The 19,000-nt window shown below is 36.5% G+C and overlaps 1 protein-coding gene across 2 annotated transcripts in view; it reads left to right on the top strand.

Moving 5' to 3' along the window:
* The window catches only part of LOC124413266 (RNA polymerase II elongation factor Ell), a 75,094-nt gene that overhangs the window by 25,809 nt on the left and 30,285 nt on the right, over positions 1–19,000 (top strand). For both annotated transcript variants that reach the window (XM_046893745.1, XM_046893744.1), the window contains one exon: positions 4,600–4,647. In XM_046893745.1, coding sequence (XP_046749701.1) covers positions 4,600–4,647 — 48 coding nt within the window. The remainder of the gene's footprint in view (positions 1–4,599; positions 4,648–19,000) is intronic.

Genomic DNA, 19,000 nt, shown 5'->3' with positions numbered 1-19,000 from the left:
ACTCGTATGCAGCATCTAGATAATTTATGTATGTTCAACTTGTACTTGTTTATATACCCAAAACGTGCGACTCCCACTAATTAATTTCATCGGTTGAAAACATATAAGCGATGCTCCCAATTAATAACGCTCCGTTACGCTTTATGGTCAACGCCTGATTTTATCTCCATGTTTCGCAATTATCCGATATTTTTTCTTCTTCTGAGTTTTCGAATCTTCATCACGCCCAGCAACGATGTTATTCTTATACGTTATGGTCACGGATTACTCCGCAAGATTGCAGTACGCGAAAGATTCATCGGCTATCGCAATATATGTACAGAAATTTCCGTTACGAATTTCCTCCAATTCACCGCACGAAGCGTGCCTCAATTATTTTCCCGGTCATGATATTTCCGGTCTATCGTATATGTCGTATCCTTATTCCCATGCGCATATGTCCTCCTGAATTTGTTTTTTTCTTTCGAAATTCGTTTCTTCTTCTTCTTCTTCTTTTAATTTATCTACTCTTTCTTATCAGTTCTTCACTTGCGGTACAGAAAATAAGCGATTTAGATTATCAAATTGTATATTAGTCAAATTAATATCATAAAACCGCCGCGGTAATTTGCACTTCTTGTTGTCAAGTAGGATAACCACTTTGTTGTTTATCGTTTTTTTCTTCCTCCGTTTTAACGATAACGTTGCCGCAATTTCCTCACCTTATCTATTAAAAACTACAAAACACGATCACACGTGACCTGTCTAACTGAAGAGTCTTCACTCGTCTTTGAGTACTAGTAGCTGTATTAAAACTTTGAGAGTAATTAAAGTTCGATTCGATGAAAGTTTCTCGTCTTGAATATTTTATCTCGATTCCTTACACGTATTATTATTATATTACATACAATCTTCACCCCTGTGATATAGATTAAAGGTATAAGGATATCTCCTTCTTTCGTAAATCGATCCCCTGGCGAATGAGAATATATTTGTTTCTGTGTGAACAAAGAATAGACCTCAGCTCGTGCTCGTCTACTTCATTTCGTTTTTCTCACCCTTCGTCGCGACGCTCTACGTACCTGGAGCCCTACGCGGGTGGCGTCGCCTCGCTTCGCCTCGTTCCCTGGGAATGAGTTTCGACGACGGGGTGCCGCGACGCCACCGACGCCTCGATGTATACCCACGTGTATATACATACATACATACATATATGCATATATACATACATATATGGATATGTATTACGTAAGAAGAAAGGAGCGGAGAGCCGTGTAGTGTTTTTGATACACGTGCCGTTTACTCGTAGATATATTATAAAAAGATAAGGTGCAGAGAGAGAGAGAGAGAAGATTAAGGATTGATTAGCTGATCCTCGCAGCTTCGGTTCAACAACTCTTTGAGGGTGTTCGTTTACATTTTACTTATCTTATTGTTGCAGTACTAAATTATTCCAGAAAATACGTCTTTGCGAAAGGTGTATGAAACATACATAAGCATAAATAATGTAATTAATTAATTAATCTTGGTAATCTCATCATAAGAGCTCATCGCGTGACGCATTCTTCTCGTACTTTCCGCGCTACCGAGCGCGTATTTTTATTTTAATATATCTTATTGTGTTTTAGATTTTCGTTTGAATTATCGTTCTGCCTGCTAAATTATAAGATTTTATTTTAACGCTGGACAGATACATACTTCGTAGTTTTTGCATGCACTAGATTCCTTTGTTGTAAATTTCAGGCTCGACGTATATTCGCGTTTTCGTTATTTATTTATTATACACCTTGATTTACCCATGATTTTCAATGTTGCGACATTTTTTTTCTTCTATGGATGGGACTTGAAAGATAATAGCTGTGTAATTCGTATCAATTTTTTCACACTTGTAATACTTTCATCCGTTTTATCTAAATCTAAATTCGAAACTTCTCATCTGTCCTTTAGACGAAGCAAAATGCTTTGACATATCGCATTTTATTTGCTTTGCACAAATTCTGACTGTAGGTGCAATTTCAATATATAGGTACGCTAATCGTGACTAATCTTGGCTGACTAATTGCAAGTAATAAGATCGGGTGTTTGGAAAATTTCGTTGACGGATAGGTAAATATTACAAGGCTGGAATTTGTAACGTTAACGTTATGAAACATCGTGGAATAAATAACTATACAATTTTCAAACGACTTTCAAGAAGTTGTCTTTTCAAAATATCAACATTCATGCATTGTTAAAGTAACGTTACTTATATCTTCAACCTCATTAAATATTATACCTGAAACCCTTATAATTTTAACTGTTCTTCAAAATCAATACCCTTTTGTTGTTGCGCCTGATGAGTAATATGGGACTTTTCTACCTGAGACATTGCTTGAACAATACAATATGAATTTCACGCGTCTATTCTCTCAGTCCTTTCCATTCGGTCAACCAAAATATGAGGAGAATTTGTTTTTGCATTCTAAAGATGTGCAAACATACCCCCTCCCACCTTTCTTCCCTTTCGGTTTAGATATAGGTAAATTTACTCTCGAAAACCGAGATCAATTCCATGCACGGAGAGAATGAAGAGAGCAAATTTTAATGAATGAAAATTTTAGGAAAAGAGATACACATCGAAGTTTCTGTAATTTCTACTACAAATGTACTATAATACTATAAACTACTATAAAAACATATGGAAATTTAGGTTCAAGGTTCGCTTATGAAACCGTCTTTAATCCAAACAAATTATATAAAAATTTAAGTAAAGTGAGCTGACCTGCTAATTTTTTTATTTTTCTTACAATAAAATCTGCTCTTTAATTCTCTCCGCTGCGTCTGTAGCCGTCACGATTAAAACTTGATGCATGGTATAATGTCGACGTGTGTATAACCTGGGTGTACATATAATACGTGGGACTTTCCCTTTTAAGGACTAACACGCACGCATTCTTGGATCAGTCGATACAGTATCGTACCTACATAGCTATACGGTATACCCAACGTTATCTCTGGGCGTAGGACCTCTACGATGATACGAGTGTATATTAAACCAACACCCAAAGCCATACCCAAAGCCAAAGCCAAAGCCAAAACCCTGGGATCGAACAGCGGCACCGAGTCGTGGGTGGATCTACACCGAGCGTTACGTAAATCCTTGGATGATGGCCGCCGCAGACTTTTGCCAGTGCTTCTGCACCTCGTATGAAATTCGGCAAAATTTCTCCTCGTTACCCGGACCCGTCACACTTCTTACTTCTCATCCTAGCCTGTAGCTCACGCCTCTGCAAATACTTAGGGACGTTAATGTCTCGCTAATTGATCTCCGTGTATTCAGGCAGCGATTTACGCTATCGATCTTCATTTCGTTTTCGCTTTGCTGATATTTCGCTTCTTTCTCTCTTCTTTTAACTTTTCGTTCGTAGGTACAGTTATTATAACAGCTGAAATCGTAATTTTTACTATCGTGAAACATTTTTCGCCATTGCGGTATTTTATTGTATGTAAAAACACAATGAACGAAGGTAAAGTAATTTGAGAGTGGAGGAGAAAAAAAAAAATTATCAAAATTATTCACAAAGTCTCCTTCTGATCAGATCGATAAAAATTTATCTCGCGTTGATAGGTTATTGTGTATATATTTTCGTAGATTTGAAATGTCAGGGGCAAGTCTTACGCGTTCGGCAGCCACCTTAATATTCCTTATATACATATATGCGATGGTTCTTGTTGTTGGTCTCTCTTGGACAACGTGTAGTTGTAGTAGTAATGAGGCTGCGGATCAGCTAGCATGCTCTTAGGCAAATACCTATGCGTAACTATACCGGTACTCGTTTTGTTTCCTTCATCTGAATAGTAGCTTCGGGCTGAAAACTTGTCGGTCGTCGTCATGGCTTCGTATTTAGGCCATGGTCTTCGAAATAGCGAGCAAATTGATCGGAACACCGAGACCAATCGTAAAACGGCGAATATTTTTTTTATCACAGCTCAATTCCTTCTCACATCGATCATACTGAATATCCGATCTTAATCATGGAAGAACTTGACTTCGTTAGCGTTTTTTTTTTTTTTTTTTTTTTTTTTCGTTTTTGAAAAACGCGAAACTCGATAATGCAGGTTAAATGAAATCTTGACTCGATTAATATAATTACAGATTTCTTTCTCTTTAGCAATAAAATGAACGTCGATAATCTGAAAATGGATTCGCTCACTGCAGCTGATCGTTTTATTTTATTACAAAAGCAGTTTCCTCTCTTTTCCAATCAATTACTATGTGACTCTGCAACGATTGAAAGTTACTCCTTGCGAATAATTACCGTTTTGCACACCTTTGAAACCTTTTCGCGACTTGGACTATACAATATATCTATACATCGAATTTGTAATTGTAACTCAACGATTGTAATCTGCGGATTTAACTAAACTCTTAATTACCAGGTGTGTCGTTAATCGATTGAGTAACTCAATGATTAATTAATTGAATAGCAATGTTGAGACTGTGTAATTTGTAATGCATGTACACTGCGTATAATTAGTATTATATATAAAATTATGGCATAAAGAGACTGTTGATCGTCCATGTTATGCAATATCAAATGATGCACCGGATACTATCTCTTTTTCTTTTCTCTGTTGCAGAATAAGACGAGTGACAGCCCTACTATACAGTTCCTAGGAAACGAAGGCGTAAGTAGATTACTATTATTATTCACACTGTACATTACGTACGATCAGAATCTCAATATATATATATACATGTATGTATTTATGACGTATGCATATAATCATTAAAGCGTGTACATGATTTATACATGTATATATGTTTATACGAACCGCGACGCGTTAATCTTCTTATTGTTAGATCGACTATCGCTTTTTCTCGTCACCGTTATTTGCTCAAACGAAAAAGCAGATTCGTAAATATGTGTATAGGAATTAGGCTCGTGGTGATGTTTAATGAAGTTACCTATTTTGCAGAAAATAAATTATTGAATTCTTCGTGTAATTTTGCCGAAATCGTTGGGTAATTTTAACCGCGTGCGCAGATCGTTTTTCTTTATTTACAAAAAAACTTGCAATAATTATGGATGCGATTATAATAATACAAATCATTTTGCTACAGGCCAAATTTATTTCATATATAAAGTAAGTTACGATCGTAATCAAGTTTTTTTTTTTTTTTTTTTTTTTTTTTTTTTTTTTTTTTTTTTTTTTTTAACCACGTCATTTCGTTCGATTTCTAACTAATTCCGGGTTTATCCCTCGATTCCGATCTGGCACGGAATTTGGTACCGAGTTTGCAACTTATTTCACGAACCATTGACAATCGGTACGCACACGCTAATATTATCGCGTAGCGTTCAGGGACGTGCCTTCAGTGGCTGCTGTCTGTGTCAAGGTTTTGTGACGTCTCGCGGGAGGGAAAGAGAAATAGAGAGAGATAGAAGAATGAAATATCAAAATATTAAAGGAGAATTAAATAAACTGTGACGTTATTTCTGAACATAGTATATATATATTTGAAAATCGTTGAAATCTTTTGAAATCACTGAAAATTTCATTTGAAAAAAATATTTGAAATCCCATGAAGTCTGTTGTAATTTTTTTTTAAATCCTTGGAAGTCCCTAAAATCTTTTTAAGTTTGTTGAAATCTTGTGAAATACCTGTATATTTCTCTTTAAAAAAAGCGTTCTTTGAAATCATCTGAAATCTTTTGAAATCCTTGTAATCTTGTAATCAGATACATATAAAATCGATGAGTGATCAATTCCTCGCATCACCACATGTCATGACGTCAATTAATTTTTATTCTCTTTTCGACAACGAATTCTTATTTTCACTTGACTTTGGAAACGTACCTATCGAATAAGTTTTTGCTTCGATTCCGAGTTTCTTGTACGTTACACGCTAAGTATAATAATATTTTCAAAACGACGAAATAGGGGATTAAAAAATGAACGCACCGAAACGAAACCTTTACTACTTTACGTCTTAACGGTATAACGACGGGTATGCAGGTGTCTCGTTTCATCCCGGATCCTCGTACGCAATAATCTTGATCCAATTTCAAGCAGGCGTCACGTTGTCAGCTAGGTAGGCAGTGTAGTGTGTTACCACCAGTAGGTACGAGGTACGAGGTACGAGAGGCCTCAGAGGCTTAGGGAGTCATTGACCAATGTTACGAGTATAAGCATAAGATGATGATTATTTTGCTCTTATGCCGTTTTTTATCTCGACTTCTTCTTCCTCTTCTTCTTCTTATATTCCTCATACTTTGAACCGTCCTGTCTATATATATATATACGTATAATATGTGTACGAATACGGCGATTAATTAATTTCCGATGCCGAGAATATAATTCCGAGAATTTGCAAAACGAAATTTCCTTCCTCTTCTCGGTACATCATAATATAATGGTATTCAAACTTCTTGCCCATGCAGCCAATTATACCGTGACTCCTGTATCCATCATTTCTGGCAACTATTATGTAGAAGTTGTTGTTGTTGTTAATTTTTTCCTCCCGCGTGTAATATACGTAGGCACGTAAGACGTAATACCTGCACAAATCTACGCAGTTATAGTCGAGTAGATGCCTTAAGAGCTTGGCTACTGTACCACCTCTGGAACAAGGTATACTTACGGTTAAGGACGATGTAAAATGCCACGCGGATACAACTCGGAATGAAAAGATGTAACATGAAAAGAAAAAGTAAAAAAAACGAAATTCTCAAAAATCTTTAACAATATAATGACAAAACAATTCATTAGAATGTTTTACCGGCTGAAATATTTCTTTTTTTCTTTTTTTTTTCTATCTCTTGCAGACCCATTGTTTGGTTTTTGAGTATATTTAAATTTACTTGCAAAAATTACGGGGAAGAGAAATTCTCTTCATGTGTGTGTGTGTGTGTGTATCTTTATTATAAACGAGGCTTCCTTTGAGGGATGCGTGTTACTGTGTACGAATTCTTCGCGAAATTGACTATTATTATTATTATTATTATTATTGTTATTATTATTAGACTCTTCAACGATGTGGGAGGAATCGTTTCTTCTTTGGGATTCCCTATTCTTTGCCTCATTTTGTAAATTTATGTAGGTATAATTTGTAAGGTTATACTGGCAATATGACAACCGGAAAAGATTTATCGTTACAATTCTGGGAAGATTTATATCTTATCGATATACATAGATGCTGTGCAAAAAAATAGTTAGCGATGCAATAACATCCTGTCGGATCTATTCTCATATTTTGATCGACTAATTAATCGAGATGTAGAGTGTGAAACAATGCCATTGAAACTAAGAAACAATCACACCGCAGTATGACAAATTTTCAATTCAAATGTAAAGTTTATTCACAATTCGAAAAAAAAAAAAGAAAAAAAAAAACTTGACCCAGTCTTCGCGATCGACGATATCACGCATTTCCCATGGCGTGTACAATTATAATTAATTATCGGCCTTGCACTGTAGTACTGCGATGCACATTGCAGGTATAATAATACAACGCGAGTTATCGATGCGGGCGGATCGTTTCGCAACTCTTCTTTTACACCGCGCGCGTACACATGTAACAAATATTTTGAATTTTATTATTTTTTTCCCCCCCTGTGTATCGTATAGGCATATTATTATTGTTGTTATTAATAATAATAATAATAATAATAATAATAATAATAACCCCCCCTTTTCCGGCAGTTATACGGGTAACCCGACACTATTTACTCTGAATTGTTTACTCAATATGATTATTATCACTCCTCGGTATTGTCTCTGTGTATAATGTGTACCGCATATTGCATCATGGTATAATAATTCTATGTAGAATGAATTTTGACGCGTGTTTTACGTTATCTTTCCTATACGAGGTGGCTGTAAAATGTTTCGCAAAAAATATATCCATGCACCTGTTGCCGAAAAGGTCTATAAGGTATATATACATACCTTACACAGAGCGTGCATTTTTCACGGTGAGCAAGGAATTGCGAATCACGCATATGTATGTATATAGTATGTAGATATGTGATTTGGTATCGTAAATCATTTTGACCCAAGTGTTTATGTACGTACTCCTTCGAGTTTATCTCGGGAATTTTTGACGTTAGATTTACTCAACGAAAGCGGACAAAAACCAATCTGACGCACACGCTCTTTTACGTGTTTAACACGCCTTGGGATCCTCGGTGTGTCTTTCGATATATGTATAACGTAATGATTCACACGTGCCGTGCGAATATATGTGCATGTGTAGGCAATTCGTTAAATATATATATATATATATATATATATATATATATATATATATATATATATATATATGTGATCGACGATCGTTATCTGACTGAAATTAAACTTCATGAATAGAATATAAATGTAAACAGAGGAGAATTTAGCGACAATTTTTTTCGAAATTTTAGAAACAAACTATTCTTGCAAAATTGAAAGGGGGAGGGAGGGGGACAAGGTGTAACGTGTAATGAGGGGGAAGAAACGACGACGACGAGGGTGTGGCATGAAAATTTTCAACCATCGTTTATAATACTGCATATGATGAAGGTATTGCAACAGCAACACCAGCAACATTAGTTATGTAGGATAAAGTTGAAAATTATTACAAACGGTATCAGTGTATTATACGAGTTTGCAAAGAAGCCGAGCCAAGTGAAAGGCAAAGGCAAAGGCGAGCGATGTGAAGGCTCGAGTTTTCTCGATGCAACGTGTAAGCGTAGCATGTATGTATAATATCGTATACATACACACACACACACACACACACACACACAGGCGTATAACACCGATACCTACGTGCAAAAAACAGCACAGCTATATCCGTACGTCACCGTCGCCGACACAAGGACGTCTACTAAACGGGCTGCGAATTGTACCAGAATAATTGCTGTATACTTTATAACCTGCACACCGCTCGTTCTACGCTTATATACATATATATATATATTAGTTACACTATTATACATGTTCAGAGAATATAATGCAAGTATAGGGTACGAAAAATTAATTACTATCGATTAAAAGCGTTTACTCGCAGCACGTTAATTGGGAGAGTTTTTTTTCTATATAACACGAGTCAGATTTGTCATAGATTTCCTCGATGCTTAGATTGATTATTATAATTGTTCAGATTTGGTGAATAGAGGTTTGTTGATTCAAGATGAGAAATAGAAGAAAAAAAAGAATGAAGCGAAATTCGTGATACTGATCGATCAATTGTCGCGAAGAACGTATTGTAAGCAATTTTGCACCCCGTGATCTGATCGCCATAACATCAGGCAGTAGCAGCAACAGCAGCAGCATCAATTCGTCGGCGACATATGAATTTTTCTTTTCTTTTTCTTTTATTTTCTTTTTTCTTTCATTTTCTTATCTCTTTCTTCCTTTCTTGCTTGTTTTTCTTTTTCCCCCGTACCTTATATCGAGGCGTCTGGGCAAAACTGGTTCTCAAGACCTTTGCGTTGCCTGTGTTCGCCGTTTTCTGTACAAGCTATCGAGCACGCTCGAGGGACCTGCATCCACACCATCAACAGCCACAGAGCCATTGAACGCGTCTCGAGTTCGTTTGGCGATCGGGCGTTCACCACACCACAGAGTTCAATTCTCGATTCGGAACCGTCAACGATTTGACATGATGATATTTTTTTCGATATACTTAATCGCCGCTCCAATGCAATTCTGCTTTGAAAAGTATGCGCTTATTCAAGCGTTTAAAACGCCGGCGAAGATCGCTTGAAGTTCGTTTGATCGTTCGAAGTGCGCCTGCTTTCCTCATCGACGACAACTAACGTTCGGAGGTGGCAGAACCTGCAAACGAAGTGCAACGTCCTCGGGGATAAACTCGGCCTTTCGCAGTGGTAGGACATTATCATCCTACCTGCAGAATACTGCTTAGTACGCTCGACTCTCCTCGAACCTATACGCAAAGTCAAAGGGGAAAACTGGTTTTCCACCGATATGGATACCTCTGATACATGTGTTTATGTATACATACTATACCCACGCGCACGGTTGTATATTATTGTGAGTTCTGGAGGAACAACAACAGCTGTAAATTACCGTGTCAACGCACCTCGTCGCTATGAAGAATCGTTGTGATAAACCTCGATTTCATTTTCATTCGTTTCCTTGGTATTTCACATATTACAGCTTTTGTGGTTATGGAAATTAGGAAAACTCACGATAGAATAGAATAGATTTATTATCATTGATAACAACATTGTTGGACAATGGGTACAAGAAAGATACAGAGAGTTCTTAGAGCTAGAGAGAGAGAGAAAGAAATTGGGAACCCGTGTATAAGCATACGTATTTTATACGTACACCTAGTGTGAATATGTACATTACAAGTTCGGTGTAACCGCTGCACGTTTCTACACTGGTCGCACCGTATGTGTACGTATATAATATATCTGTATATATGTATTGATCAAATAATCACAAGCCTTCGACGCGACGAGAACCGAGACTTGTAAAACTGGATTGACCGTATCTGTATTGAAATTACAACTGTGCAGGGAACTCGGGGCTCTCAGGTCGGTTACCAGTTCTCTGTGTCTCTCGCCTCCTCTTTCTTGTTGTTGTTGTTGTTGTTGTTGTTGTTGTTATTATTTCTATGTTCTTCATCCTGCAACACGGTATCACCTTCATTTCGCGCTGCTTCGTCGCGTTCTATATCCTGTGTACTTATTCCTGAAACGTTTAATAATATTGTTTTTCCATATTTTTCATGAATTTTCTTTGATTTACAAACATATAATTGGAGGTTAAAGCTTTTAAACTTGATGTGGCGATGCGTTATTCAGAATTGAATCGTTATTTCGTAACCCGATGAAATATTGTCTTGACATTCGATCAACGAATAGAATAAATCGAAGGAAAACATACTCACATATCTTACAAACTAAACCTTTCATACTTCAGAATCATTCTCTTAAGTCGCAGAATATGTATATATAATCGCTTGAATTTCCATTCCGATATTACGTTTCGCTTAACTTGCACACCAGTTTAAACAGATATTGAAGAATTTTTGCCAATTCGTGTTCCACCGTCTTAAGTTTCTTTCATATGTGACCCCGTTTCACTCTGTATGTATGTACATACGTATAGGGGGGAGGGAGGTCAGAATACGGTTTTCGAATTCTTCGACTCAATTAAACGAAGAACGTTTATTAACTACGTGCTTAAATATTTTTTAAACCAATTATCGCTTATACGTGCGTATATCTCGGTTCACAACTTATCCATGTGTCATAATTTTGTACTATATTTTTGTATAATTATTGTTATACCAATATCTGTAAGCATGTATGTATTACAACTGATATAACCTTCGCCGTGTATAACGTCCTTTGAAATAGAATTATTTCCGGAGTCTGTAGGTACGATACGGATATACCTGCGGTGCTATAACCAAATATATGTATAAGGTTAGGTTGTATGGTCGCCGGTTAGAAAGTTCCTCGGTTATCATCGATACACCTTTTTTCTTCTTCTTACGTTCCCTTTTTTCACGGCTTTATACATACACGACGACGGATAGTATATATCGGGTTCTCGATCCGTCGACTTCGAGGTCGCCGAGGTAACTGTCCTCTAAATTATTGATTCTGACCTCCTAAATCTACGGAATATCAATCTCGGTTACGCTTTTCGTCGAAAAACCGAACGATATTGTTAAGTTATTTTTTCACAGAATTTTTATGCCTTCTTTTTTTTTTTTTTTTTTTTTTTTATGGTATCTCTTTCTCAGAATATTCAATACCTATAATAAATTCTCAACGATTACCTACATGCTGCTAATCAATTCTTGGAACAATTCTGCAGTACACAGCTTTCGTTAAACACACTCACGCGTCATTTCATGTTTCATTAGCCATCGTGTAAATTATTCGAGTAATTAAACTCTCGACGATCGTATAGAATTATTATTATACCACATAATCAATCGCTTCTTTATATATCTACTTACTTAGGCAAAATCACAGAATCTCGCTACAAGTTTAATCAGAAGCGCATCAAAACGATAAAGGACAATCTCATGCGGATCAAAGGATTTCAAACATCCGTCTATAATATTATCATACAAAAGGACACGGAGTTTTGCCAATTTGTTATTGCACAGATCGATATCTAATTCTTTCATACGCGTCGGACGAAGGAAGACAATTGCACTTCATGTATTCGCGATCGGAAATTTATCTCTCCACATATTATCGCTACACTGCATCATCCTGCATACAGAGAATTATTTCCCCATGCACACAATTTTCCCCCTGAAATATTCACCGGGTTTCAAGAGTTCGACGCGCGATACGTTCAACGGGGGTGAATCATTTATAGAGAAACGTTTCGAAAACCTATTGTAGGTATGTACATCTATCTATATATATATATACATACACACACATATGCATACACGTACAAACGTATATATAGAGAAATATGTAAGCGAGAATCGCGGGCGTTTCCAGCAGCTGCACTCGTTACAACCTCTTCAAGTATTCAACGGTTCAACCCTTATACATAACTCTGTGATGTGCGTGCATCTACCTACCCCTCGACTTGTAACTCCGTCACTTCAACTTCTGCTTGGGTATATCCTGAATAAGGGATTTTGGTTGTAATATTAATGACTGAATCAACTTTGCAGCTGCGATGAATGTGGAAATTTTTTCATGCGGTTATTGCAGATAATTATATTTTCCGACATTCTTACGACCATCTTTTTTTATTCCTGTAAGAAAATTATTTGCAATTCGATCACACGTACCTACCTATTTACAGAGGTATAATATATAGATATATTATATGAAGAAATGTTTTAAATACGCTCTGCGGAGATAATATATATATTTTTTTTTTACTTGTTTGTTTGTCAATCGATTCGGTGAATTTGTATTCGGTTGATGATATCTTATGTTTTCAATGACCTATAAGTGATTTTTTGTTTTTCATATTTCAACTCTGTGCGTATTTTGGTTAAGTCAACAGTTTCGCGTTATCATTCCTCTTTTTCTCTTATTTTCTTTTCGACGCGTTTGCAATTTTGTCATCTTAATTCTGTGTACATATTTAAGCTATTTTATCAGTCAAAAATCATGTGGGTCGTGCAGTTTTACGTCGCTAGACATATTTTCAACATGTATGAGAGAAAAACATATGCGATTATAATCCACGGAGAGGAATTTATTGTTAGATCGTCATTCACGTTTTTCATTCTGTATGTCGAACGTTTATTTTGCAATTATCAATTAAATATATGCAAAAACCCATTGACGAGGAAGCAGAAATGCCTTTGCTATAAATAATTGTTCGACTCCTGTTTATCCACTTTCCTCGACTTCTCGTGGTCGGTTTGACGCATGTAAAGTATTTATTCCTCTTTCCGTATTTACGTAAATTTCCTTCCGAACGGCTAATTCCGATTCCTTCTCTTAAACGACTTGCGATATCGCTGCGATTCTTGGAAGGAAACGATTTTATGGTATATAATATATACCTACGAATCATCAATCGTGAGATTAACATTAAAATTCCTCTCTCTTCTTGTCTCACCGATGCGATTTCGCTAATTGCGATGCATTTGCATGTCATGTGCATTCCGACACGTCGAGTTTTTGGTCGTGGTTTAATGGCTGCATGGCTATATATAAATACGGAAATAACGACCTTGTACGCTATATGCGTCACGTAATTATACACAGATGCATTATACGATTCGGTTGATCAAATTTGTTTTCATTGTGTTTAATTTCAGCTTGGAATATCTATATTTATAAGAAAGATCCCGTTTCGATTTTAATGTATGATTCAGATATACCTACGTGACATGTTAATCGAAGTTAACACACATACAGCGGATTATTTTACACGTTCGCATATGGTTTATACATACGAAAGACTTCAATTTTTTACCCCAATTAAATAAAACTTACAAAATTTTTTATTAAAAGTAATAATAATAATATAAAAAATCGATAAATTTTCTTGCAATACGGTATGCGATAACAATAATTGACACATGAAATCAAGTTTGAATGCGAGTGAGTTGATTTATAACTAAGGCTAAATCGCAATGCTACGGTTTAAGCCTGAAAACTAGTCTTTCAAAACGATTCTCGGTAGGAGTAACCCTCTGTGTTTACGAGACCGTTTTATAGCAGCTCGCCAATTGCGACCTGCAATCCAGATTTGGCAGAATCCAAAATTTCCCAGAGCTCACGTTGTGCTGTTTAATCTTTATTACTGGGTTAGATACAAAAACTTCTCGACCTTATTCATTTTGTGTGTGTGAAATTTTCGGTGTAAAAGGTCGTAAACAAAAGTCAAACAAATTCTTCGAAGCTCGGTCCTGTCGAAGGGGGTCCTCGTCAGAAATGCAAATTGTATTTATCGCATCCAAAGTTTTGTTAAATACGAGCTGCTAACTGTCGCACTAAAGGAGAGAAAAATTTTACACAAAATAAAAGGACACTCACAATTTATTATTTTACCTCTTTGTCCTTTCGTTCACTGCATAGAGAAATGTAGGTAAAGGCTACCCGCAGTGTGCAGGCTTATCCACTTGTCATAAAAATTCTTCAAACTCTCAGAGGTCTGCAGGTGTAAATGCAAAGTTTATTGTTAAACATTGCACGATGGCTATAGAATTGTCAATTTTTCAAAAAATATATTGCTTTTGTTTTGCAAAGTTCGCGGATAAGTGAATTATATATGTGTATGTGTGTATCGTTTAAACAAAAAAAAAAAGAAAATCATCGATTTTACGGAGTGTTGCAACTTTGTTTTTCATTTTAATTCGTAAAATTATCTGCCCGCTTGAATACGAAAAAGCATAATAATAATAATAATAATTTCAATTTGTAACATAGGTATAAAATATTTATCCAGAAAAACATGCAAACGATTGTCGGGAATTTGTATATAATTATAATTTCGTAATCGACGAAAAAGGGGGGGATGAGAGGGGTGGAAGCATAAGTAATTTGAAGCTATAGTCAATTAATATATTTGCGATATTTTTCAATATACATATAACAAAAGTTTTTTTCGTTGTTTTCTGTTTTTGTTCTTTAAGCAATCACGTCTGTAGTACGTGTATGTATAATACGTGTCATGGTTGCTGACGGTATTTCGGTCACAAAAACTTGTCATTCCGACGAAAGAAAGTGAACGATTTCGTTCCACTTTGCGTCTTGTTTTTCTACCTTTTTTTTCCTTCATTTATTTGTATTTATTCATTTTGTGGTTAAAGAATGTTGTCCAGTATACTCGTGTTATACATATTATATTATATATACCTGTAGACAGGATTGCAATCCGTGCAAAAAATTTTAATTTCGGGATGATGGTGATGATAATAATAATAATAATAATGATGATGATGACGATAATAATAACAACTCAAGATATCATCTTTTTGCCGAATGAAATCGTTCGATTTCGCGGCCTTCGCCTCTTTCTTCGCTTCGTTGTTGCGCCGAGGATAAGACAGAATTTTTCTTCTCCTTAATTACGCAACCGCAGCGATGCGTAAATTCAGGCTTCGAAATGACACAATCGAAACAGCGTATAATCAATATTATACAGGGATTCGTGGTATTGTTGTAAGAAGAATTTCACGGCGAGTTGTTTATTTTCGAAATGATTTCAGTACTCGGAGTACACGAATAATTTCGAATGTGTGGATTTTGCATTAACCGTGCATTAATTATGTATGTATGATCACATTGGAAATTGACCTGTTACGTATATATAATATCGTCAGATTTCTCGGATTAACTGTGTACACATCGTAAGCTACAATCTCGACTCGATTATCATCTGTTGTTATAATCACTCGTGTGAATTTGTGGCGTGTAATTTTTTTAACTACCTTTCGTCAATCGGTTACTATACCGAAACAAACTACCGATAGATGATGCAATATTTATACGATAACAATAAGACTGCACTAAAAAACTTGTCTCAAGTATAGATGTATATACATATATATTTTTATATATATATATATATATATATATATATATATATAATTCCGTTGCTGTAGCAAACCGCGCGCGGAGAAAGTCATTTTGTATGTATGCAATGTATTATATACTCTATTATACGTGTATTATCCACGTGTAACTATATTATAGACCCAGACCCACACACACACAACGATAAACTTGGTATGTATATGTATATCGTTATATCTGTAGTAGGTATAGGCGCGTACATTGAAACTTGTTGCCTGTCTCTCGAGTCTCTCGCCATTGTGTTTGAACACAACCAGTAACAGTGCAGAATCGCCATGACATGAAACGATCTCCGATTTTCGTCTTATATCTGACTAACAAGCGATTGTTGCAGTTTATCTGTGTGAGGTTTCGAGAAATTTGATACACCCGTTCCTATCCTGATTATTGCGAAACGGTCCCGCTTGTATCGGTCCTGCAATAATTACCCTCCAGCTTTTTAACATGTTCTTCTTGCTTTTTTTTCCCTCTCTCTCTCTCTCTCTCTCTCTCTCTCTCTCTCTCTCACGCCCCCTTTCTCTCCTTCGCTGACTGGTAATGTATGTTGTATTTGACAAATAGCCGCCGGGGATTAACCACCTCTCGATTTATTCGCGACGTCCTTCGCTTTCGGACGGTTATTGTATCAGCGTTATATTGCCGTCGATCTGCAAACGTTAAACGGATTGCGTAAAACGCAGAATGTCTATATTTAGATGAAAACAAATACGAGTACATACATACTTGCACGAAATGTTCTGGGATTTTGTTTGAAAGTGTTTTTTCATTTCTTTCTTTCTCTCTCTCTCTTTTTTTATTCGCTTATTTCACACTTTGGCGCCACGTCTTCACGTCACATATGCAATGTGAAATATATTTACTTTGCAAATGTTGGCTGATCACCACGTGCAGCAGACGTATCGTGTATGCTTGCAGAAGGTCGGTAATGTAGTACAGCCTGCACGGCTTAATATAGCGACGACAATCTTGACTGCGCGATCCAGTTCGATTCAACTCGGTCGGTAAATATGTCACTACGACGAAATTACTCGGTAGGTAATTATGTAATGCACAGTTAAATTCATTAATGCTTTAAATCTTTCGGCTAACTTGTTTTCGGTGCGAAACACAATGCAAGTCTCGATTCTATACGGATTATGCGACGATAACTAGCGATGATGCAGCTGACGTGAGCTATTGGGAGTCATTTTCACATAATTCGTACAGAATCAAGACTCGCGTTTTGTTTGGGACCGAAGACAAGTTAGCCAGAAGGTTGAGACATTAATGAATATTACCGTACAATGTTTCCGGCTTTTCCCATTCTTTCCCTCCGTTATGAACAAGTTCTAGAAATATTGGTTTCGATCGAAAATTTGCTAAAAATGAAAAATTTATAAAAATATTTAATACGGTTAGTTATGTATAAGTATAAACGTTGGAGGGAGAGAAATTCGAATCGTATGATCGGTAGAAATACCAGCATGTAATATAATCCACAAAAAAATGTCGAATCGGTGTAGATCGTTTAAAATATGCATGTTTAATAATAATGTATGTATATATTTATTTATTTTTTCCATCCCCTGAAGTAATATCATAATTGCGTACTGCTATTAATACTTGTATTCCGAGAAAAGAGAATATAAAGAAAGATCCGCGGAGAACACAGCGCAACGTGTAGTTAAGGAAATAACAGAAATTTGTTTACTTCATTTCTGCAGATGCGCTGCAGTCTACAAGCAGTTATTACAGAGTTACGAGTGGTGGTACGTCAATACAGATGTAAATGTACCTGAGATACCTATACAGGGTGGCTCAAAAATAGGCTCATAAAAATTTACAATCAAAATTTGACGACAGGACGCCGAACAGTTTCAGTTCGAAGCGTTGTACGTACGAATAAGTTACGCGTAAACGAAGAATCGATATTGCAGGTTCGAATTTTATTAGGTATTTCGTTTCTCTTCTCTATCTTGCTATAGTATCATCGAAACACAGCAGATCGCGAAACGGGCTCTTTGAAATTTCGAATTTCATACGGTATCTATCTATATGTAGGTAAAAAATTTGCCACCCTATACACCACGGAGTTTATTTACCACTGAATACATTCGTGCGTTATATTATACGTATAATGCTGCAGGTTGGTTGGCTCTACGTGAGAGGTTGACTATAGTAAAAAAGATTGGCTTCATACAGCTCCTTTATGTAAACCTTGAGACTAGATCCGGATTCTTGTCAGGAGACTGCGGACGACCGAACGGGTTGAGGAACGGGGTGAAGGAGGGAGACTGCGAGTGAGTGAGTGAGTAAGTGAGTAAGTGAGTAAGTGAGTATAAAAGACCCCGCGTGAAGCGGTCAGTGGATGGCGAAGATTGGCACCGAGAAAGACGGGAAAAGAGAGAGAGATAGACTGATAGATAGCTAGATAGATAGACAGAGCGAGGAGAGCGTTAGAGGGGGTCCGAGAGGTTGGGTGAACGCCGAGGAAGACGAGAACTAGCGGGAGTTGCACCAGGCGAAAGCCTCTCCAAGTATGCGAGCGAAAGTGTTCTTGTGTTACACTTTTGTTCCGCGTGCACTCGTGATCCTCTGACCAATCGGCGGCATCCGCCAACCTGCAACTATACATACTTCTCTTATACATACGTATATAGTTATTATAGTTAGACCTTTTTTATACACACATACACACACATATATAATATATATTTATATATATATATTAATTTGTAATACGAAGGCATTGATTAACGTTCCGATCGCTGATTTGCGAGCCTCCTTCTCACTCTCTATAAGGTGTTAAGCCTTGTAGGTATAATTTGGAATGCATATCTAAGGGTTTATGGGTATTTCATTTTATGGATATAAAATACGACTTTTTCGAGCGTACCTACGACGTTTCGAATTCCACCATATTTATCACCCGCGAGACTGCTGCGTTTAGCGGCGAAAGAAAGAGAAAGAGTCGGAGATACCCCCTCGGGAATTTACTGTACGTACGTATAATGTCCATT

Source organism: Diprion similis, chromosome 12 (genome assembly GCF_021155765.1).
Source record: "Diprion similis isolate iyDipSimi1 chromosome 12, iyDipSimi1.1, whole genome shotgun sequence".
NCBI classification, from domain to species: Eukaryota; Metazoa; Arthropoda; class Insecta; order Hymenoptera; family Diprionidae; genus Diprion; species Diprion similis.
The sequence above is the reverse complement of the archived record's forward strand: the minus strand, read 5'-3'. Positions and strand labels throughout refer to the sequence as shown.